Source organism: Rhipicephalus sanguineus, chromosome 1 (genome assembly GCF_013339695.2).
Source record: "Rhipicephalus sanguineus isolate Rsan-2018 chromosome 1, BIME_Rsan_1.4, whole genome shotgun sequence".
Taxonomy (NCBI): Eukaryota; Metazoa; Arthropoda; class Arachnida; order Ixodida; family Ixodidae; genus Rhipicephalus; species Rhipicephalus sanguineus.
This window is the reverse complement of record NC_051176.1, coordinates 154,950,805-154,974,562: the sequence shown is the minus strand read 5'-3', so window position 1 is coordinate 154,974,562 and position 23,758 is coordinate 154,950,805. Positions and strand designations below refer to the sequence as shown.

Sequence of the window (23,758 nt, the reverse complement as noted above, 5' to 3'; positions counted from 1 at the left end):
ACTTTCATTTGCACCAAAAATGCTGTTTCATAGAGTCATTTATATACAAACGTCGCAGTTGTTTTCACGCACGCGTTGTTACTTTTGGCTACTTTTACATGCCCTTGGGTCAAGTTGGCTACTTTTTGGTTAGCTTTTGCGATTTCTTGACTATTTTTTGTCTTTTAGACCTGTCAACCCTAGTTGGTGGTACGCAGACCTCTGAGGTGCTTCAGCGTGGCAGGGGCTTGTTCAGTATCACTCGAGATAGCGCAAAGGGCCAAAGTGCGCGCTTTAAAGGGCGTCGCCCCGCTCGTTCTTTTGCCAGCCTGAGTTGGGCTGCGCGCCTTCGGCCCTCTCCTTTGACCTTCAGGGCGTGGTCACCCGTGCTCGCGCGCTTACCTAATGAGAGGATGTTCAACAAATGGCTCATAACTTCATACGTGTTGTGCGTACATAGCAAAGTTTGCGTTGAAGCCACAGACCGCATGAAGGTCACTTCGCTCGCTGCAGCGGCCATGCTTGCTAAGGGAGTGAGCTGCTATCCTTTCTTCATATGACGTTCGAATTTGTGGCTATCACATTCATTGCTTCGCCCTTGCGCCGAAACGGTGACTTTAAAAAAAAAATATTGCCTGCTGTGTTTGTTTTGATATTAGGTGTTTCAGCGAAAATATTAACAATACATGAGACAATTCCCTTTGTTGCACTAAACGAGTAGCGACATAAAATTAAGCTTCCGATTATTTTGTTGCTGTTTGCTTAGATATATGTGATGTAGTAATATTGGCGAATTTCCCGAGTATAATGGTCGTACTTTCGCCTTTCCTGGTTTGCGCCGCAGGCGTATACGAGACGCCTGCCGGAACAGTCCTGCGAGCGGCTCATCTGGACCTCGAAATCTTCACCATGGATAAGGTACACTGGAGATATTCGTGGAACGCCGTTTTGTCCCGTCTTACTTATTACTTCTGTCGTCAGAGCGGCTGCACATTCTTTTCTTACCTATATTTTGCTACTCCATTTGTTTTACTTCTGAGGCCGATGCAACAACCTTGTTTTCAAGTTATAGAACTTTGTTTGTTTGTTGTATAGCAAACAAGAAAATTACACTGTACTGGCACTTCGCTGTCCGTGAAAGATGAAGCTGTGGTGTATGCCGAACGATTGAGGCGCTTCATTTGACTTGTAGCCTATTGGGCCTGTTGTAACACTGTCGTACTATTACAGTGAATGCTTGTTAGCCATGTTTGGCTAAATAGTAGCTTGTAAATTTCAAACGCTTTAGGTAAACATAACGCATAAGTCGTTTGACTAAAAGGAAAATAAAATAATGATTGCAGGTTCATCTCGACGGTGCACTCGAAATTTTGCTTCTTGCAGAAATAAAAGGGGTCGGTTGTTTGGGAAATAGGAGAAGAGCTGCAAATTACTAGCGAAACAACTTCTCTCGAATGGTAATAACTAATCGATTAGATAGATAATTTAACTTTACCTATAAAGAAACGAGGGACTGAGCGGATGGCTACAGGTTTTGGTCACGTGACCATAGGTCGGGAAAAAAAGTAGAGCTCACTCAGGCTCACTCAAATATATATTGCGCTTTGAGCTCACTCGGACACACACTCATCAAAACTTTCCTCAACTAGACTCACGCGGACTCTTTCAAGCAATGTATTTTGCTCTTAGCGTTCACTCGGAGTAAGTCCCACCAAAAATTTTCCTTAACCGGACTCACTGGGACTCAGACTCACCAAAATATTACTCACCCGGGCTCACTAAGACTCAGACTCACGGCTCGATTTGAGTCTGAGTGAGTCTGAGTGGTTCGACTCATGAGTGAGTTTGCTGACCTACGCGCATGACAAACGTACATAGCCACCGTTAACAATTACACGAGGTTACGAGTTGACAGTCTGCATGCATTACTACTCAGAGTAAAACAATATGATGTGCAACATAAATTAATGAAATGCGCACCGTTCGAAAGGAATTACAGGAAATCATGAACACACACACACATACACCAATTGTCAAGACGTTTATTAACGGGGACTCAGCGACGGCGGACGGCAGCGACAGTCAAAGCGGGGCCGACTCTCTGCACGAGGAGCGTGCTCTCAGAGAAGAGAACGACCCACTGGAAGGCGCTCGAGAGGACGACCCATTACTCAGTAGGAACGCTTCGCTACAATTACCCCGGCTGCGAAAAGGGAGCCGCCTGGCGACCTAGCAACTTGTCACTATGAGCGGGTCATGGTAGGGCTTCAAGCGCGCCACGTTGACAATGTCGCGCCCTCGACGGCGCATGTCCGAGGATGGGTCGATGGGTTCGATGAGGTAGTTCACCGGGGATGTGCGTTCGACGACACGGTAGGGGCCTTCGTATTTGGGCAGTAGTTTGGAAGAGAGGCCAGGTGCAGTGGTAGGGACCGAGAGCCATACGATCGCTCCAGGAAGGAACGTGGACGCGGTGGTGTCACCGCGAATGCTTTTCTGCCGCTCTTGGCTATGCGTAGTAAAGGTCTTGGAGAGCTCGCGACACTCCTCAGCAAGTCTGGCTGTGGCAGAAATAGGCGCACATTCAGATCGATCCGGCTTGTAGGGAAGGATTGTGTCAATGGTGTGCGACGGGTGCCTGCCATACAATAAGAAAAATGGTGAGAAACCAGTAGTGCTCTGAGGAGCGGTATTGTAGGCGTACGTGACGAAGGGCAGAATGACATCCCAATTCGTGTGGTCGGCGGCGACGTACATCGAGAGCATGTCGCCTAGCGTGCGGTTGAAGCGTTCGGTGAGGCCATTCGTCTGCGGGTGGTAAGCAGTAGTTTTGCGGTGAACAACGTTGCACTCTTTGAGAATGGCTTCGACGACTTCCGACAAGACACGGCCTCGATCACTGAGCAGCTGCTGGGGTGGACCGTGACGCAGCATGAATCGGTGGAGCAGGAAGGAGGCCACATCGCTCGCTGTAGCCGCAGGGAGGGCAGCAGTTTCAGCGTATCGCGTGAGGTGGTCTATGTAGTGTAGTGGCGCCATCGATGAATGGCGCGCGCACTTAGAGTGCGCCTTATTGTGTTGTGTTGTCGGCAGAGGCCGTCTTGTATCGGCACACGTGATGGCATATGGCCAATCACGGGTGCACACGTGTCCGTTGTGTCATATTTTGAATAAACGGCCGCTGGCCGGCTCAGTCGTTGTTGGGCTTCCGCGGGCTCCGGACTCTCACTTCTCCCACTCGTGTCGCGGGCCGTGCCGGCGCGCGGCGCGTCTCGTGCCAGTCGTCGGGCCCTCGCCGTCGATCACCGCCCGCCGACACAACACCATGGCGACGAGGATGTTTTTCGCCTCGGTTTCGACCGCGGCAGAAAGAACCCGTGAGTGTTCCGTGACTCGCCGCCTTTTTCTGGCTTCTCTGACGCGTCTGGCGTCGCGAGGCCTAGAGCTCTTTATGTGCGGCTCCTGTCAAGCCTTCGCCTAGGTCTTCGCCCTTGCTCCGCCAGCTGCACCTCGCTGTACCTCTCCTGTCGGCATGGCTCTCTTCGGGCACCTCCCTGTGTTCCTCGAGCTGTCAGGGCCACCCCCGGTTCCGTGGACTGACTGGAAGAAAATGTTTCATGCCTACCTTGAGGCGGCCGGCGGCATCGACTGGAACGACGCGCGTCGCGCGTCCGTGCTCGTCAGCATGCTGGGACGGGAAGGACAGAGGAAGTATTTTGCGTCAGCAGAACTAGAAGAAGCCCGCACGACTCCAAGCAACGCGGCGTCCGCGCCGGCGTTTGCCCCCGATTCCTCGGCTCCGGCCGCTTCTATGTTTGACAGTCTCGTCAAGCAGCTTGACCGGCTTTTCGCCGCGTCCACGAATCCGCTCGTCGAACGTCACGAGTTCACAAGTCGGCGTCAACTCCCTGGTGAGTTTCCTGGAGTACGTGACCGTTCTGAAAGAGAAAGCCGTACGATGCAAGTTTGGGCTGATGTACGCGGAACGCGTCCGCGACCAGATTATCCACGGCACGTCCAACTTGCGGGTGCGGGAGAAGCTGCTGGCATACGGCGAAGAGTTGACCTTGGAAAAAGCGGAAGAAATAGGTCGGACGCTCGAAGCGTTGTCGTTGGCCAACCAGGCGTTTGCCCCCAGTCAACCGGAACGCGTTCAAGCCGTAGGGCAAGGCGCCCAATATGGCGGCTTGGGAAGAATAGAACATGGCCGGGGCAGACGGGGAGGCCGTGACGTCACGTCAGCGCTTCCGGAGCCACAACGTCACTAAGGTTCCGGAAAGCCAAGATGGCGACCGCTGCGCGAGCAGATGGCACCAGTTAAGTTTTCGAAATTGTCCAGCCGAAATCGACGTTGCAATACGTGCAACGCTTGGGGACATTTCGCGTCCATGTGCCGCAAGACTGCTCCTGTACAGCGTGCCACTTCGAGGGGAGCTGTCGACGTCGTACCAGAACAGTAGGCTTCCACACAGTTGAACTTAGCTTCAACCTCGTCAGTGTTATCTTCGGATCGTCCTTCGTCATACGTGCTGAGTTAGCACCTTGTCCAGAAAGGACTTAGTCGTCCACGCTGTGGTCGATGGTGTTACCCTGCAACTACTGGTGGATACCGGAGCATCTGTGTCCTTGATGACTGCAGAAGACTTCTACCGTCACTTCAGCAAACAGCACAGCCTGTCCAAAGCTGTCGTCGACTTGCGGAACTTCTCCAAACAGCGCATCGGGATCATTGGCTCTTTCCAAGCTCCAGTGGAAGTGTTGCAGCGGTCTTGCTCTGTTGTCTTTGCGTTTCACATGTTGTGTTTTGTGTTAGTGCCACTTATAGGTGTGCGCAACTAGCCTAATCCCCGCCGCTCGTGTGGTGCGTGCATTATTAGGTGGATCCTGGGACTTGCTTAAGTGTTACCCTTAGTGTGGATCCTGGGACTTGCTTCAGTGTTACCCTTAGTGTGGATCCTGGGACTAGCTTCAGTTTTACCCATAGTGTGGATCCTGGGTGTGGCTCTAGTGTTACCCTGTGGTATTGCTAGCTTCATCGACGGGCGGGATGATGTAGTGTAGTGGCGCCATCGATGAATGGCGCGCGCACTTAGAGTGCGCCTTATTGTGTTGTGTTGTCGGCAGAGGCCGTCTTGTATCGGCACACGTGATGGCATATGGCCAATCACGGGTGCACACGTGTCCGTTGTGTCATATTTTGAATAAACGGCCGCTGGCCGGCTCAGTCGTTGTTGGGCTTCCGCGGGCTCCGGACTCTCACTTCTCCCACTCGTGTCGCGGGCCGTGCCGGCGCGCGGCGCGTCTCGTGCCAGTCGTCGGGCCCTCGCCGTCGATCACCGCCCGCCGACACAAGTCTACAGCAACGATGGCCCAGCGGTTACCAGCGGACGTCAGGGGAAGTGGCCAATATAAATCGATGCCAACGCGCCCAAACGGTCGGTCAGGGCAAGGTAGAGGTTGCAGACCTGCTGGCGACAGGTGCGTTGAAGTTTTGCGGCGCTGACAATCGATGCAGGAGCGAACGAACTTCTCCACGTAGCGGTACATCCCTCGCCAAAAGTAACGTTGGCGAATGCGGTGGTAGGTTTTCGATACCCCAGGGTGTGCACACTGCGGATCAGAGTGGAACGACTCGCATATGTCATAACGCAGACTGCGGGGTATTACTAGTAACCACTGGCGGCCGTCGCCGTTGTAATTGCGTCGGTGGAGCAGGTCGTCACGAACGGCGAAATGGTGGGCTTGACGACGCAATGCGCGAGTGGATGGTGTCGCCGATGGATCAGTCAGCAAGTCTATCAGTGAGGCAATCCATTGATCCTTGCGCTGCTCGGTAGCGATGGTGTGAATATCGATGGAAGAAACGACAAAGTGAGACGCTGAGTTGTGTGCATTGTCGTCAGGCAAGGGAGAGCGCGACAGGGCGTCGGCGTCAGCATGCTGACGTCCGTTGCGGTACAGCACGCGGATGTCGTAGTCTTACAGGCGAAGTGCCCAACGGGCAAGACGGCCTGAGGGATCCTTCAATGACGACAACCAGCACAGTGCATGATGGTCGGTGACGAGATCAAATGGGCGACCATACAAATAAGGTCGGAACTTTGTAAGGGCCCAAATGATTGCCAGGCATTCTTTCTCCGTGACGGTGTAGTTGGTCTCGGCTTTAGTAAGCGTACGACTTGCATATGCGACAACATATTCCGGGAACCCAGGTTTGCGCTGCGCAAGGACAGCACCTAGGCCAACACCACTGGCGTCCGTGTGTACCTCTGTAGGGGCCGTAGGGTCGTAGTGGCGTAGAATGGGAGGAGACGTCAACAAACGACGGAGCTTTGCGAAAGCGTCGTCGCATTCTGACGTCCACGAATTGAGGGGCCCGTTACTTCCAAGGAGCTTCGTCAGCGTTGATATGATAGTCGCGAAGTTTCGGATGAAGCGCCGAAAGTAGGAGCATAGTCCTACGAAACTGCGCAGTTCTTTGACGGACGTAGGTTTAGGGAACTCTGTCACGGGCCGAAGCTTGGCTGGATCTGGGAGGACACCACGTATCCTAGTATCGTCAGCTGCCGTGCTGCAAATCGGCACTTCTTGAGATTCAGTTGTAGCCCGGCGTCGCTCAAGCGCGTCAAAACCTGCCGCAGGCGTTGAAGGTGTGTTGAGAAGTCCGGGGCGAAAACGACGACGTCGTCGAGGTAGCATAGGCACGAGTGCCATTTCAAGTTGCGCAGAACGGTATCCATCATGCGCTCAAAGGTCGCGGGCGCATTGCACAGCCCAAACGGCATGACGTTGAATTCGTACAAGCCGTCGGGTGTGACAAACGCTGTCTTCGGTCGAGCGTCATCAGCCATGGGGACTTGCCAGTACCCTGAGCGTAAATCGAGCGATGAAAAGAACTCTGCTCCTTGCAGGCTGTCAATGGCATCGTCTATTCGAGGTAGGGGATAGACGTCCTTACGGGTGATCTTATTGAGTCGTCGGTAGTCCACACAGAACCGCACAGAGCCGTCCTTCTTCGCAACGAGAACGACAGGAGACGCCCACGGGCTGTTTGAGGGTCGAATAACATCGCGGCGAAGCATGTCTTCGACTTGCTCGGTAATTACACGACGCTCTGTCGGCGACACGCGATATGGACGTTGCCGCAGTGGTGGTTGGGCGCCAGTGTCGATGCGATGCGTGACAGCAGACGTGCGGCCGAGAGAAGTTTGCGCTACATCGAACGAAGAACGAAATTCTTCCAACAGGCATAGAAGCTGGGAACGCTCGACCGACGTAGGTGTTCAGCAATCGAGGAACCAAATAAATCAGCGGGTGACGAATCAGATGTGGAAACGGCACTGAGCGAATGGGAGTTGGCGCAGTGCGTGTCACCGGTGCGTCCATAACTTGTGCGTCTTCGAGGGCTTCAGCTCTGCCGAGACATTCCCCTCGCACCAACCTAACAATGTACGGGGATGGGTTCGTAACAAAAATGTCGGTGTCGCCCTGAATGACTTTCACGGTCGCAAATGGCACCAACAAGCCTTTTCTAGTGAAGACGCGGTCAGATGGAGAGAGGAGTGCAACGGCGTCGGCGAGACCGGTGCAGCAGACTGACACAGCCGTTGACGAGTTTGCAGGAAGTGTGGTGTCGTCTTTGACGAGTACCTTGGTTGCAGCCGGTGGACTGTCCGCCGGCGTCAAATCTGAGAATGGTGAGAGCTCTATTTCGGCTGGTGCGCAACGAATTACGGTGGCGTGACGGGCGGGAAAATCCCATCCCAGGATGACGTCGTGAGAGCATGAGGAAATTATGATGAATTCAACGGCGTACAGAGCGTCCTGAATCACGACACGGGCTGTGCACACCGCTGTCGGGTGAATACTATGAGCGCTGGCTGTACGGAGGGAGAGCCCGGAAAGTGGCGTCGTCACTTTTCGTAGTAGTCGGCTAAATTTAGCGTCCATAACGGAAACGGCAGCTCCAGTGTCTACAAGGGCCGATGTGCGCACACCATCTACAAACACGTCTACTACGTTTGATGGGCTTTGCTGAGGGCTTTGGCTGTTCGATAGCGTCGCAGCCCTTGCCTCTTGGACTGCGACGACTAGTTTTCCTGGTCTCGTGCGACCGGACGAGGCCGCATCGGTGACAGTGAGCGGCGTCGTGGGGGACGGTGACCGACGGGTAGATGGACCTGGGCGAGACGTCGGTGACATAGGCGGCAGCGGGTCATAATACGGGCGGCTGGACTGGTTGGTGACGGCTGATCCGACTCGAGGCGGCTGCACGCGGTTGCAATAGCGGGCTACGTGACCGGCGCAACCGCACGCAAAGCAGATCGGGCGGTTGTCGGAAGTGCGCCATCGGTTTGCCGGGCTAGGTCCCATCCACGTGGCAGGACGCGAGGGACGGGGTGGCTGCTGATACGACGACTGCATGGTTGGCTGCAGTCGGGGCGTATGGACGATGTCGGCGTACGCAGCCGGCACACTCGCTTCGAAGGCCTGAGGCCTGGTGACGGCTCCAGCGTATGTTAGCGGGGGCACCACAGGGAGCGCTGGGGGCGGCCTGGCTGCAACTTGTGCGTAACTGAGCAGCGCAGACGCCGGAGGGGGCTGGTGGTATTCCGGCATAACCTCCGCGATTTCCTGCTCGATAGCCCGGCGTAGGGGAGGCAGCAGTGTGGTCGACGACTGTACCACATCCTGCGGGTGAGAGAAGGCCAGTAAGGAGAACTGGCGGGCAATTTCCTCCCGCACGAACGACTTGATTTCGGCGAGTAAGACTGAGTGGTCCGACACGGCCGACAAGCCAGCGAGATCGGCGTCGCGTGATGGAGGTCGACACGTCATCAGCCGCTGCCGGCGTAGCTCCTCGTAGCTTTGGCACAGCGTGATGACCTCTGCCACAGTGCGAGGGTTTTTGGCGAGTAGCATGGTGAAGGCATCGTCGTCGATGCCTTTCATGACGTTCCGGATCTTGTCGGCCTCGGACATGGTTGCGTTGGCTTTCTTGCACAAGTCGAGCACGTCTTCAATGTAGCTCGTGAAAGACTCGCCGGACTGCTGGGCTCGTTCACGCAACCGCTGTTCGGCTTGCAGCTTGCGAACGGCAGGGCGGCCAAACACGTCGATGATGGCGGTCTTGAAAGCGGACCACGTAGCGAAATCGGATGCGTGGTTGTTGTACCAGAGACCTGCCACACCCGCCAGGTAGAAAACGAGGTTGCTCAGTTTGCCTGCCTCGTCCCATTTATTGGGGACGCTCACACGCTCGTAGATCGCGAGCCAGTCCTCGACGTCGGTGCCATCTGCACCGGTGAAGATAGGAGGGTCGCGGATGCGGGGGACACCCGGACATGGCGTCGGTGCAAGAGGAGGCGTTTGCTGGGCGGCGTCTTGAGTCATGGTAGCAGGCACGGTACGGGATCGAAGCTCCAAGGGCATCGAATGCGGACCGTAGTTGTTTAAAGGGCACAACACTCTCCACCAAATTGTCAAGACGTTTATTAACGGGGACTCAGCGCCGGCGGACGGCAGCGACAGTCAAAGCGGGGCCGACTCTCTGCACGAGGAGCGTGCTCTCAGAGAAGAGAACGACCCACTGGAAGGCGCTCGAGAGGACGACCCATTACTCAGTAGGAACGCTTCGCTACACAATATATATATATATATATATATATATATATATATAATGATTTATGGAGAGGTTAGCGCATTTGCAGACCTAGCATGCCACGTCAGTTGGTGAAGGACGGAAGTATAAGGGAGCCGGACACAAAGACAAAGCGCACAAATGCACTATACCATACGTTCACTAGCACAAATGTCATTAACAGTCTAATTGAGGACTGTATCCCGCAAGAATACCACAAGCGCTTTAGTTTTACTTGAATTGCTTACTTGACGGGGTGTTATTTTGTGAAATTTAGATCCATGCACTAATCTGTGAAAATGGTCTTTTGGACGAAGGATAAGTCATTATGTTTAATTACTCCAGCTGCGCAAGTACACTGTTCCAGATAAACACGGCATAATGTATATTAGAAGTAATCAATTTCAGCTCATTTGAGTTTAGCCATATGGACAATTCACAAAGAATCAATTCTTGCGTGTCCTGGAAGTTCTTTCCCGTCAACTATGGTATCAACAGGAAATCTTGTTCGTTGTAGATGGTCGTTGACCAATAGTTCTAATAAAAGCAATAAACAAAAAAGGCGTTAAGATTGGGCCTTGCGGTGCTGTAGGAGTAATGTGCGTTGAATCTGAAGTTATGCCTTTAGTAATTGCACACTGAGTTGATTGCTGTGACTGAAAAGTTGGTTTGACAGGATGCGTCTTATTTAGTAAATATGGCTTTTAAGCAAAACACCCGTTCGACTGAAGTCACGGCCATATTGCGCTGCATATTCAGTTTTCGTGGTGTTATTTCCTGCCGCATATTGAGCCAGGAGGACTCGGTCTAGCGCTTTTTTCTTCTGTACTTTTCTTAAGCGATACTGACGCGTAGCAATAATGCATTATTTCCCAACGTGCACTGGTGCAGAGGGATACTGGTGACTCGTTAAGCAGTTTGTGACAACACGGGTCAAGCTATTTCTTTGCGTACTTAATTACCAACGCTTACCCGTGCTCACGTTTCATTCGTATATCGAGACGAGCTGAGAGTATTTCCCTCTTGCAGGAAGTGCGGAGAATAAAGCAGGCTCTGTCGCTGGAATTCTCCCGTCAGGTGTACGGAGGTAAGCGCTTATCACTAATGAAACTTTTGCGCAGGTGGCAATGATCGTCCGCTGAACGTTGAAACTTAACTTTGCTTCAACTTTGATTCATCCCTTGTTCTTGCGCACCAACGTATAAACTTTCAGCACTAAGTTTATATCGTTATATCGTGACCCATGAGTGCTAATAGTAACATAATAGTAGTAGTAGTAGTAGCATCATTAGTTATCGTCGTCTGCGACACTACGACGGCCATTGAACCCCAAGTGGACCTGTGCGTTGCGACTCACAAGGTGTTTATTAGGCAGCCTTTCCTTACTCATATGAGAGAGAAGGCTCTATAGCATTTCGGAATATTGTGCTTTAATTGCGAGGACTTAGTCAAGAATAGTTTACCCACGTGAATGAGTTGACAGATTGTCATGAGGTGCCCTGCGAGCCGAAGCCTACGTCAGTAATTTTCTTACGCCGTCTCGTGTACATTTGAAATCGACAGGAGTTGTCGCGCAGTCGTTCGACTGTAGTCTAGTGTCTGGTTTGTTGTGCCACATCAGCTGGGCGTTGGCTCGCTTTTTTATTTTCGTAGTTATCTCCAAGTAACGTGTCGCGCCACGTGAACGCAGGATTGTGGTACAGCCCCGAAGCGGAGTTCACGAGGAAGTGCATAGAATCGTCGCAGAGCTGCGTGACTGGCACGGTGTGCCTGGACCTCTACAAGGGACAGGTCTACATCAAGGGCCGCCGGGCGCCGAATTCGCTCTACAATCAGGAGTTGGTTAGGTGAGCACGCTTCAGTCAAGTTACACGGCTGCAGCGCATTGCCTCGTAGACTTTCTTTGAAAGCTTCGGAAGTAAGGCGCTGTTGGAGAACGTTCTTATGGTTTGGAAGCATCCCTATCTCGTAATGCTTTTCTTGTTCGAGCAAGATTTTGAACTACGAGTTTATTACGTTCTATAAATGCATACTGCGTTGCGCTCAAGTACAGAGTTTCATGCAGAGATAATGGAACTACGCTCATAGGGCTTGCATTCACAATCTAGTCCGTATGCAATTGAGAAAGGTACCAGAGAATGGACTGTGGCCACCGCTGACAGCACAGGCGCAAACCGACCAGAACAGTTCTTCTGAACAAGTATATTCATGAATTGGATTGGGTAACTAAATTTTTAAGGAAATGCAGCGCATCTGTGTGTAGAGTGTCTAATGTTTTTTTTTGTTGTTGTTCTATGACACCGCTGTATTGGCAACAGCATGGATGTCCAAGGAGATTATACCCCATCCGACGCTGGTGGATTCATCAAGATCCAAGCATTGAGGTGAGCCGCCGTTGAAATATTTGCGCACATTTTAAGATAAATTATGTGTCAGTTGAACAAGCTTAAGCACATATTTTTGCTCCTTGGCCGAAAGATTGCGAACCTGTTGAGACTGCAAGTTTGGCAGTAGATTTAAAGGGAAGCTGAAAATGATTTAGAATTCCATAAAACTTCGTGGTTAGCAAGGACCGACATTGTTGTCAACGATGTGGTAATTTTATACTCTCTCTCGTATACATCTTCAACCATGACCTCCGTGACTAACTCGTGACGTGCCGTTGCCGGAGCTAATCGAGGAGGCCACGCTTCAGCAGTGCTGCTGTTGCAGATAACGCGGCATTCCGAGGTTGACGTCACCGCGTTCCCTCAGCATGTCAAGAAGCCCTAGCTGCGGCCACAGCCTGTGTTTTTTGCCAAAAAGGGCTATTTGCGTTCACTTTTGAGAGCTCTCACATCGCTTTTCGAATTCAGCAGGGATAAAACTGTCCTTACACGCCTCAAAGTCATTTTTTTTTTCAAAAAGTGCTTCAGCTTCCCTTTGAGGTCATTCAGTGATTAGAGGATTATGTCTACGCATAGGAGGAAAGTTAATCGTCTCTCTTTGCCAAGAAGCTTCATGGATAGCGCGTAACGCAAAAGTAGCGCTTTGAAATTGCACTTAAGGGCTGCATGATCTCTCGTATACGCTGATGAGCCTGTTTTTTGACTGTGGTGACTGCGAGTTTTACCTGCATCCGCATGACCGGCAGTGTTAGGCCAGGTTGCTCTCATGTGTTTCACATTGAGGGCGTTCTCTTTCTTGGTTGTGGGCGTCTACAAGGTTTCTCGCGCAAAGACCAAGGGCCTTACCTTCACGAAGGAACTGCCAGAAGCAAGGACACTGCGTTTCCTATAAATGTAGCTACTATTACCGAGGGCCCATGCATTCGGCAGGTACGCACCACACTCCACCAAAAGTCTTCTGCCATTTTCTCCAGCTCACTCAAGAGTGGTGAAAAGGGAAATAGTGAAGGCAGCCATTAGCAGAGTACTACTAATGCCATGCCCGCGCGAGATGCAAAGAAACTTCGACGGCTTGTTTTAATGGTTGGTACAAAGGGTTTTCCCTAGGTGTACTTTGGTACGGTAGTCAGACGTATTATATATCTAAACTGCACCAGGAAAGGCAACCCCGCAAAAGCGACATTGACAGACCGAGAGTGGATGTCATCCCTTTTGTGCGGGGGTTGTCCATGTCGCACAGGCTAAAGGAGGCAGAGGATAGATGATTATGGAGGCAGTTTTTTTTTCCGCTGCAAGAAAGAACGCAGTGTGCGGGAAGGCCGACCAGGAAAGCATTTTGAATGGATGACGTCAAAAGAAACACCAAGCGCCTTTCACTAGCTGCAGCACTGCGATCATTGATGACCCCTAAGTGAGCTGCGGCCGATCCTGCGTTCCGGACGTAGCCTCAATGATCGCTTCAGGGAGCAAGCTAGCAATGTGAAACTAAAGTTTTACTGTCCTCATATTATTGGTCATGCGGATGCAGCCCAAACTCAAGAAGTCACCATCATCGAGAAAGACACTGATCAGGGGACAAGTGCCATCGTCGATGCCTTCATGATTTCCGGCCACGGCGTTTGTTGCGCCAGAACGACATCCGTTAAACTAATTGAAAATAAATCAGTTTTGCCGCAAGGGCAAAGCAATGAATGCGATAGCAACAAATTGTAATGTTATACGAAGGAAAGATAGCAGCTAACTCTCTTGGATCGGATCTCGCGTAACTCTACAATTTATGCGAGACTTTTACTGACTTAACGTCGTGAAGGCCAATGCACAGCGGAGCTGAGGGGAAGGCTCAGCGATCAAATGCAAAGTGATGCAAAGCTAGACGAACATGGGCATAGTTTAGCACTGAAGGAAGTTCCTGTCCGCTTGACCACCTGCATGTCTCCAACCTTGAACACGCCTCCTCCTTCCACTCGCCTCCGCTATACTATGCTATACTCTCCTTGCTATAATCTACCATACAGAGCTATGCTATGTATGTCATAGTGCGTGTTTCTATGTTCTTACGTGTTGTCTTCTTCGCGCAGTTTAAACTTGTGTACTGGGCGATACTTCGCCTGTTTGAGCTCGGTTTTAACAGCTCCGCTGAAAAATCAAACCATATCCACGGGTGAATGATGAAGAGCTTGGGCGAAGCTCCTGAAACAATCATGGTTACACCGTGAAATCTTCAGTGGTTTCACCCAGCAGTAATCAAAGCGATAGCCCAGTACATCATCAAAGACGTGAGAAACACTGTATATATTTATACAAGAAATATTATTAATCGTAAGTGGTAGCTAGACGTATCTTCCGTTCCCCCTTCATTATAACGGCTTTATGGTCGGTGAAGTGATGGATCGGTGATGGGTCGTAGTGGTATGCTTACAAAGACGAAGTAGTGGGCAGTTTGCAAAGGTGGCTTCCGTTCCCCCTTCATTATAACAGCTTTATGGTCGGTGATGTAGTGGATCGGTGATGGATCGTAGTGGGATGTTTGCAAAGACGAAGTAGTGGGCAGTTTGCAAAGGATCGGTGATGGGTCGTAGTGGGATGTTTGCAAAGACGAAGGAGTGGGCAGTTTGCAAAGGTGGTTACGCCGGACAACGGAGACGTGACAAGGTTAGACTAAGAGGAGCTTCGCCCCTAAAACGCTGGTATAATGGAACACGGTCACTCCAGGAAGAGAAGCGGTTTTCGTGCAGTCTGTTGCCTCAACTCGAATTGGTGGGAGCACAGCACGTAGAAGAGCATACGAGGTGTTTGGTGATGTCTGCCGAGATAGCACGTGCTGCTCGAGCGACGCAGCCTCTCCCCCCCTCCCTTCCCTCGGCGTCCATGCTCCTTCGCCCGAGGAAAGACGGGTGGGGCGTTTCACCTCTGCTTGAGGAGCACTCGACGGCAGGCCTCGCACGCGGGGTGATGTTATCTCATGCGCCCACCGTGCGACGTAAGCGGCTGTCTCGTTTCATCTCTGCTTCAACCGCGTTCGTCGCCCCCGCTGGCGCGCTTTTACCTGCGGGTGTAACATGTTATTGATTTGGAATTTATACCGAACATGATGCCGGACGGCAAAAACCCGTCGAGGGTGTCCATATAATTGCTATCGCAATAATACACCATATAGGTACATACATAACCGGCTGAGCGGAAAAATGTTGTCGAGGAATGGGGCAAGTAGACATACCGCTCCTATAATATATCCGTTATTACTAAGTCCTTTTCAAACATTTGTGTGAGAAAATATTTATTTTGTGCTTTTACCTTGAAGAAAAATGTTGCGGCACTACATTAAGGCAGACTATCGTGTATTTATAAAGATATACGTAGAGTGACGTAATACTAGCGCAAAACGTAAACCACAGAAAAAAAAAGAGAACGAAGGTAGAACGAAGCCGGATCGCTGTGGTTACTGTGATTGCTGACCATCGACCATCTGCCCGAATTTTGGCGTCCATTTCTGATTGTGAGACCTGGATACAACATTACCCAGTCGATTCGAAACAGCACTCAAAGGAGTAGTCAGCACCTGGTAAAAAGCACCCCCCTCCCCCTAAAAAAAGTGAATACTTTTGTCGGCAGGTAAGGTGATAGTCATCATTATTTTTTTTTAATTCACAATGAATCATTTTTGTTAGCTATTTACAATGAGATAGTCCACTCAGGGGAATATATATATATATATATATATATATATATATATATATATATATATATATATATATATATATATATATATATATATATATATATATATATATATCTTCTCGACCACTTGAATGCTGAGCTATGAAGGGATCGTCCAATATTGGCCTTCAAGAAAGCTCTCTTTTATCAAGACAGTACAAGGGCTCACAGTTGTGCAGCTACAATAACTAGGTTGCACGAAATAAATGTTTACAAGACTCCCCTATCGTACAGCAAGGCGTATACACCAGACAGATCAAATGCTAAACCAGCGACAGGCTACGCGAAAGCGTGCTTCCAGCAGCTTCACTGCGCATTGCAAACATTGGAAATGTTTAAAACATGAACTTTTGGGCAGTTGGTCAAACATAATAATTGACGCCTGTCGCGTCCGCCCCATATTCATTTCGTATGGTCTACTGCGCTTGAACCTCGTTAAATAACAAATGACTCGCATTTTTAAAAAGAACCGGAGTTGTAGCTAGTGCAAAAAGCCGCATGAAAGAGGCTCGGGAAGCGCCTCTGATTTCAAAACAAAGACACATTCGCAAGCGCTCCTTCTTCGATTATGATTTCAAACAATTTTATAGGCTTTTCTACGAATAAGTTGCATCTCCGTGCCATGCATCATAGGTCAATAGATGACGCGTTCCTCTTTTAGCGCACATAGTTGGTCTAATTTTTACAGCGAAAGCTGTTATGAGATCATTTCACCGGCCGTTTTTGGCGCCGTAGTTGTCCGCCGCTGCCGCCGCCGCCGCCGGTGTCCGTAACCAGTATCGCTCGAAATAAGAAAAAAATTCCAGGATGGAACAAGGTTCGAACCTGGGCCCTCTGCGTGGGAGCCCAGTATTCAACCTCTGAGCCATGCCGGTGCTTGAAACTGCTTTGCAAAAAGGTCCTATACAGGCTTCATGTCGGGAAGGAACCACATCAGCATATGCAATATAGCGTGGTAGAAGAGTATAAGCACCAAGCGTCGCACAACGCGAATTCTGTAATTAGGCGTCACACAATGCGAAGTGCGCAACGAGTAGGTTGTTGAATGCTTCCAACCCATTACAAAGGGCTCTGCCATAATTCTTCATCGTCATCAGGCACAGCATCACCAAAGTGCGCATAATGCCTTACATGCGTTTAGCAGGTACCACGGCTCTCCGTAGAATGATGAAAAATGGCACAGTGCCGGCTGCCCTACTTCTCAAAAATTACAATGATTTATAGCGTAGTGGGTTCCTCGCAAGTGCACTTGTATTGGTTGCCAAAGAAGCCCATAAGCGCATGATCCATTTCCTCGGGGTCTCAGTAAAATTACAATGATTTATAGCGTCATCATCGTCATCAGTCGTCGCGTCAACAAAGTGCACATAATGCCTCACAGACGTTTAGCTGGTGCCTCGCTTCTCCGCAGAATGACGAATAATGGCTTAGTAGGTGCTTCCCAACTTCACAAAAACTGTGATTTATGGCGTAGTGGGTACCTTTCTAGTGTACTTGTATTGTAGCCCCAAGAGAGCTTACAACGGGCTCTAGAAACGCCGCTCTTCCAGCTTTCGCTGTGACTGTGCTGAGGTTTCAGCGCAGGCCTGGCGTTTTTTTCTCAACTGCTGAATACCTTATATTTTTGTGTCTTAATATTTAGTGACGTAACTGTTCACGCCCACTCAATGACCACAACATATAGTGTGTTTCAAGAAATGTGTCCAAAAATCCTCAAAAATGAGGGAAATGCAATATTTGCTCGTTGGCGTCGTTGCGTTCATAATTGCTTTTAATCTAGCAGTAGGCATTTTAAGATGACGAGAGAAAATACTTATACAGCATTAATTACAGAAATTAAAATACTTATCTTTTTGATAAGAGACAGGCGGGCGGCTCAATCACGGGGAAATTACAATCCTTCCTGGGAACAGCCCATCGCCGCCTTGAGATTTCTGAAAAGCGGCCTCTGGTAATTACTGCGGATTGATGAACTTTGACCGAATTCATCAGTGAAATCGAAAACGAAGTGCCGAAGAGCGCAACTAACAGACAGCCAGAATGACGTCACTGTTTGCGACAACGATTGCAGTTTTGTTATTCCTTGTGCTCTTGTTAACCTATGTGGGCCATGCGTGTTATAATGGCAAGCGCAGCCCGTACACCCATGAAGCGAAGTAGAGCGGTGGTTGATATAACGGCGCTCGCTTATTCTGGATTTCTCGGAGGAGTATGGCAGCTGCGTTCTTTCGCGTTTCGGTTTCGATTTCGCCGGCAAAATTCGTCAGATTTGATTCTAAAGGGGCAATGGGCTCTTCGCAGGAAGGTCTCCGATTCTCCACTTTCGCCCAACCGCCTGTCTCCCCTAATTAAAAATATAGCTAATTTAATTTTGATGATAACCACAGTAACATTTCTTGAAACACCCTGTATATTATTCCTGCAGACGGTAGTTAGCGCTTTGAAACATCGGCTGTGTTGTGCTTTCTTCCTCACCTTCGTCCGTACACACGAAAAAACACAGTGAAAGAAACTGTAATTGTAAACTAACTAGCCCGTTTTGTCACTCTGCTGCAATTTCGGGAACAGTGTGAACGTTGAGCTTTCTTAATAAACTTTGCCCTTGGTGTGTGCATGCGAGGCTGACCCCTATTTTCAGGATTTAGAAGAATCATAATCTAATAATATGAAATCACACGAAGAAGGGCGCATTCCCGTGCCCACAATGTTATAACAAGCTATCAGACAATAGAAAAATATATATAATGGGTGAAAATTAAATACAACTCAAGAGAAGCCTTAGCAATGGGAGATAACAGCTTGGTAATTACAAACAGAGAAGAAGGAGGGACAGGGGGGAGGGGGGCACACGAGACCCTTTTCCTCTTTTCTTTCCCTGCAGTCGGCGCTTACACGGTATGGTGGCGCGAAATAAAATAAAAAAAAATATCGATGATTATAATGTTGACTAATGCGAAATTTGAGCACAGCTGTACGCGTGTTTTCATTTCACGGTATCCCTGGCGGCGATAAGCGTCGTCCTCGACGGCGCGAACACTTCTGCTTCCATATTACTAGCGAACACGCACAAGGACTACAGAATGGCCGCGAGGTCGACGGAGTCGCCGCCTGGCGGCTACTGGCTGAAGCGCGCCTAGTGTGGATTGCTCCATGCGTCGTCTGCTAGCCGCGTTGTGTTTTCATGTGCGCGTACGTCATGCAGGGCCTCAAAAGGCTGTTTGTTCCGTTGTGTTGGTGCAACTTTAACCGCTCGTACGTATGCCTAACGCGATGCAAAGAAGCATTTGGCCTTTATCGGCTGTATATGTACTGTAATAAGATCAGTGAGTGCACTTGTCGAGAGTGTTGTGTGCGGTCGTCGTACCGTCCGTTCACGAGAGTCATATCAGTGTAGGTGCCGCTCCGTGGTTCAAGCGCATTGCAAAGTGCACTCGACGTTGTCCTAAAGATGAGAAGTATTAAATCTTATGTGAATATAGCCTTTTAGCGGCTCGGTGGTTTAAAAAAAGGCTCTCATGCACTTGCGCGTTGTGGTTAGGTGTATAACTTCGGGACTGTCGTTTATAGGTTACGCGACGAGCTTTAGTTGTGTACGGTCCTGGTCCCACTGCAGAGAAATATTTCTGTAAAGTCACGTCTGACACTTCGGTACTTAAATTGTCCCCTAAACAGAACAGAAAATGGTATGACACGGAAATCGCAAAACTGAGTTGCCTTGCGCAATTATAACTTGTGGCGAAATGTATACAAAGACGCCCGTGTACTTGCGAGGTAGCTTATGCCTGTCAAATTTGCGCTTTGGCAAGTTCAGTGTCGGAAGTGCGTCAGGCCTCAATCTCTTCCGCGAAAACCTTTAAAAAAAGACAGCGAGCGAGAAATATATTCATCAAGATCAGCAGTGGCGATAAACTCGCTCGCGCATTTTCATCGCTTACGTGGCGAGTGAGGGCACATAAAACGATACCCTTTACTATGCACCAGATCATGCATACACACTTGCCTCGTTTCGGTGCACGTACTTGCCCTGCGGAACACCGAGGACTGTTCTCGCGGCCGTGTAAACACAATGGAACATGCGCGAACTACAAAAGGGCACGGGGACTCTCGTTTAAACAGACTCATAGCCGAGCGCGAACAAACTTTGCATTCACAGCGCAGACGGTACATGAATGACAAAGAATAAATTCCATGAATTAATTTTCTTCTTTCTCGATTGATTCTCGCTTAATTTTCCTGCGGAAGTGTAGGGAAATCAAAGCACAGGGAAGCTTCCCCGAGCGTTCGCTTACTGCGACCGTCTTCGCGCTCGTAGTGCGCAGCAGCAACAAGCATATAAATGCACACATTAGCGAAGTTATCGCTGACTACTCACCATTCTTTCTCGTCTGCGAACGCTTGAATGCACCGTAGTCGAAGTGCTTGCTGCACACCATTGCGTACTTGGAAGGCGTCTTGCCGTTACGAAGCCTAACGAGCCACAGTCGGCGACGTTCCGCGTCGGTGGTATTCGCGATGTCCGTAGACTGTCGCGCCGCACCGCGGCGCATGGCGGCAACGACTCTTGGAGGATAGGCAGACGACGACGCGTGTTTTGGCTGCTTTAGTCAAATGCCTCGCGCCTTTGTACTCTTCTTATGCGCGTCATGGCCAAGAAGCACAGCAACAATCGAATGTGCTGCGTGCCCCACTGCACAAACCGAGCTGCCCCTAAGAAGATAAGCCTCCATTCGTTCCCGCAAGATTCGCGGGAAAGAAAGGAATCGGTGGTGAGGCTTCGTATCGGTAAGCCTGTGATGCCGCCGATGCGGGTCTGAAGTGCACATTTCATCCCCAGTGATTTCTTCTGGAGCAATACAGGTAAGTGGAAATCACTCACTTTTCGCTTTAATTGACGTAGAGGCCCATACGTGCTAGCGTGACGCGACGCGATGGACAGTAAACAAAAAAGTGCTGCAAACTGCGGGAAGTTTAAGGAACGAGCAAGCAAGCGAGCAAACCTAGTGGACGCGAAGTTGCTTGTTTTCGTGTGATCTTCGCAGTTGTTTTTACAGAGATTCAATACCGACTTCGATACACAAGCGAATTCCGTGAAATATTTCAATAAGCTCCGACATTGTACGGGCACTTTTGATCGCGGCCAGGGCCATCGGGATTACGCTCGGTCGTAATCTTATGAAGCTGTTTCGATGCGATCGAATAATATTCATAGCGATTTATGATAACAGTATTGCACGGGCACATTTGATCGTGATCAAAGCCGATCCGAATCGCATCTTTTAATCGTGATTGGTCCAAACTGATCCACGCCGAGTTCGGCGTAGACGTCACCAAAATAACAATCGTCGTGATCTCGATTGCGCCTGATCGCGATCAAGAGATCGTGTAGCAGCACCTGATTCGGACCGAGCCTAATCAAGATCGGCCCTGACCGTGATCAAAAGTGCCCGCGTGACCACGGTTTTGCGCGCGTCGGAGGCCTGTACAATGCAGACAATCAATCTATGCAGGCTTCGATCTAAGGTGACATGATGCGTCCGTTTAACACCAAGCAGTTTTATGAACTTAAAACAGATCGAGAGAGTGTCTTAGACGAAAAGTGGGGCCCTCTGTATCTGCCAATAACTTTTACTGTTCATTGAAACACATATTTTTGCTATTTAACGGAGACTTGCTGTGCAGACTCCGAGCTGCTGTGGACACCTGAGAGGAAGAGGCTCCTGTCTACAGCTGATGTGCTGTCGCACATCGTGCAAAACGTTTCGCACCGCGCTGAAGAACACGCAACGAGCTGTGTTTACAAGGGTCTCTCCGGACAAAGCGGAGCGCCTATCATCCCTCGAACAGCCATCTTGAGTCGACTTGCGCGCCACCTACAGTTCGCGGACAGTGCGAATAAAAATGGAAGCTTATCCCTGGCTCTGTGCAGTATGTGCGGCATTGTGGCACTGAACAAAACCTCAGCATCGATAACGAAGAGTTTTCTGCGGGTACGGAACACAAAATCACGATGTGAAAACAGAAGCCCCGTGCACTTCTACACACACCACACGAAACCAGTATCCACACTAGCGGGGTGACGGTGCTGCCACCTATAGGTCGATCTCGCCGCGAATAGCGGTTGCCCTGTGTCTTTCCGTGTAGTCCTTGTGCGTGTTCGCTAGTAGCCTAATACGGAAGCATTCACTCAGTGCCAACTAGACCACCTCAATGCATTAACTTCTGCTTCGGTGGCGCAGATTGCAAATACTATGGCGCCATCTCGTAGTCTCGTGTGGCACTCTTGCTTTCCTCTTCACCATTTTGCCATCCTCACCGCGCTTTGCGCTTGCTTTCATCTTTCACTGTGTTGAGTTCTGTCGGTTGTGGCGGGCAAGGCACGCCGACGCTCAACGCAGGAACAGGCGCCCAAGAGCTGCGCTCTAAAAAGAACTTCGGCGATTTTTATCCGTTCGAATAATCAACCTACTGTGCGCAATTCACGACAGCAGAATTTTCGAAGAATATTTTAGCAAACTGGCAACTGATTTAGTGTTTTCCTTCAATGTAAATTTTAACGACGAAACGCTGATGAACAAAAAAAAAAGCTTGAAATGGAATGAAGCTGTCCAGATGTGAGCGGCACGTCACCTCGGGATGTACGATATGTTATTACCATACAAATATGATAATTAAAGCTAGATAAAAACGTGCTGTTGGATTGGTTATGCCACTGGTGTCCTGTTGCAATTTGTTATACTGGATCATTTTTGTTAATTGTTGCAATAATTGTTTCTCATTTTTAAGCCAGCTATTTTCCTTTTTTTTTTTGCAGGCTACGAGAATGGCATCGTGTGAAGAATGCGCACTAAAGACTAACAGTTGTCGACTACACGTTCATCCACAATGACGACTTTGAATTGAAAGCCCGCTGAAACGGCTGAGTCTACCCCAAAATGACTTGGGAAACTGTTAGCTATTAGAAAGAAAAAAAAAATACAATGAAAGTACTTAAGGAGGACTGCGAAGTTGAATGTCTAGTCTTGACATTTTTTAACCATCTATAATTTAGTCTGGCTTCTTGTGTCCCCCTGGTCATCTGTAGCGTTCGAATGACTTGTAAATATGTCAACTTTGCCGGTTACGCTTTGAGTATTCTACGTAGAGAAGACATTATGGGCCCGTATTATGCACGTGAAGAACTCTTCACTTTGCATGTTTTCTGCCCTTCGTCGTTGGTGCGTATGAAGTCATGTCTTCTTTTTTTTTTCGAAGCGTATGCACATACGACAAAGGAGAGTGAGATACAACAGGTTCAGAATACGACAGAGATATAAACAAAGGAGGAAATAGGGGAAATCGCTCTTTGTCGTGTGTGCTTGCTCCGTAGGTAAGTACCGGTAAGATGCAGCTGTTATATACCTTCCTCTTGAGGGATAGTGGTAGATTACCATTCATGATTTGATGATGCTAGATCACGCATGTCTAAACAGCCGACGTGCTCCACCGACGATCAGACTATCGACGACCGACAATGTGCTCGCCGCTGTTGTTGCACTTCGTGTGTTACGTTTTTTGCTGTGTACAGGTTCGCCCAATAAATGGTTCGGCTTGAATTCTGCATACTTCACCGTCAGAACCACATTACAGTATTTCAGCGGGAAAGCATTAAAAAAAAAATTTGGCTACTCGCGTCGGACTTTACCTAAGATTCTTCGTGACATTAGAATGTTCTTATGTAATACCAAATAGGGTAGAAGTACCGGGGAAGATGGAAGCTTGAAGCGATGAAAAATCCTAGGAACACGGGGTGTCCTTGGAGCCAACGTTTCGACAAGCGGACTTGTCGTCTTCAAGGCTGCAACTGCCATGCATATGCATGTTTCGTACCCTCTCCTCCAACCCAAACAAATCTGGTCACTTTTTTAAAGGTAACCAGAGCACATTTACTAACAAGATCGAGTTGTACCCCTAGCTCCCATGCCTTGAACGCTTACTTTTTTATTGGTCGTACTTACGCATTCAAATGCAGTTATTATTTTTTTTTCAGTTACGATAC

At 49.4% G+C, this 23,758-nt stretch overlaps 1 protein-coding gene across 1 annotated transcript in view; it reads left to right on the top strand.

Annotated features, from left to right (window-relative positions):
• The window catches only part of LOC119400537 (argininosuccinate synthase), a 51,085-nt gene extending 28,358 nt beyond the window's left edge, over positions 1-22,727 (top strand). The window contains exons 9-13 of the mRNA XM_037667601.2: positions 824-897; positions 10,649-10,706; positions 11,310-11,466; positions 11,938-12,003; positions 22,535-22,727. Coding sequence (XP_037523529.1) covers positions 824-897; positions 10,649-10,706; positions 11,310-11,466; positions 11,938-12,003; positions 22,535-22,571 — 392 coding nt within the window. The 3' untranslated portion in view covers positions 22,572-22,727. The remainder of the gene's footprint in view (positions 1-823; positions 898-10,648; positions 10,707-11,309; positions 11,467-11,937; positions 12,004-22,534) is intronic.
• Positions 22,728-23,758: the final 1,031 nt, after the last annotated feature.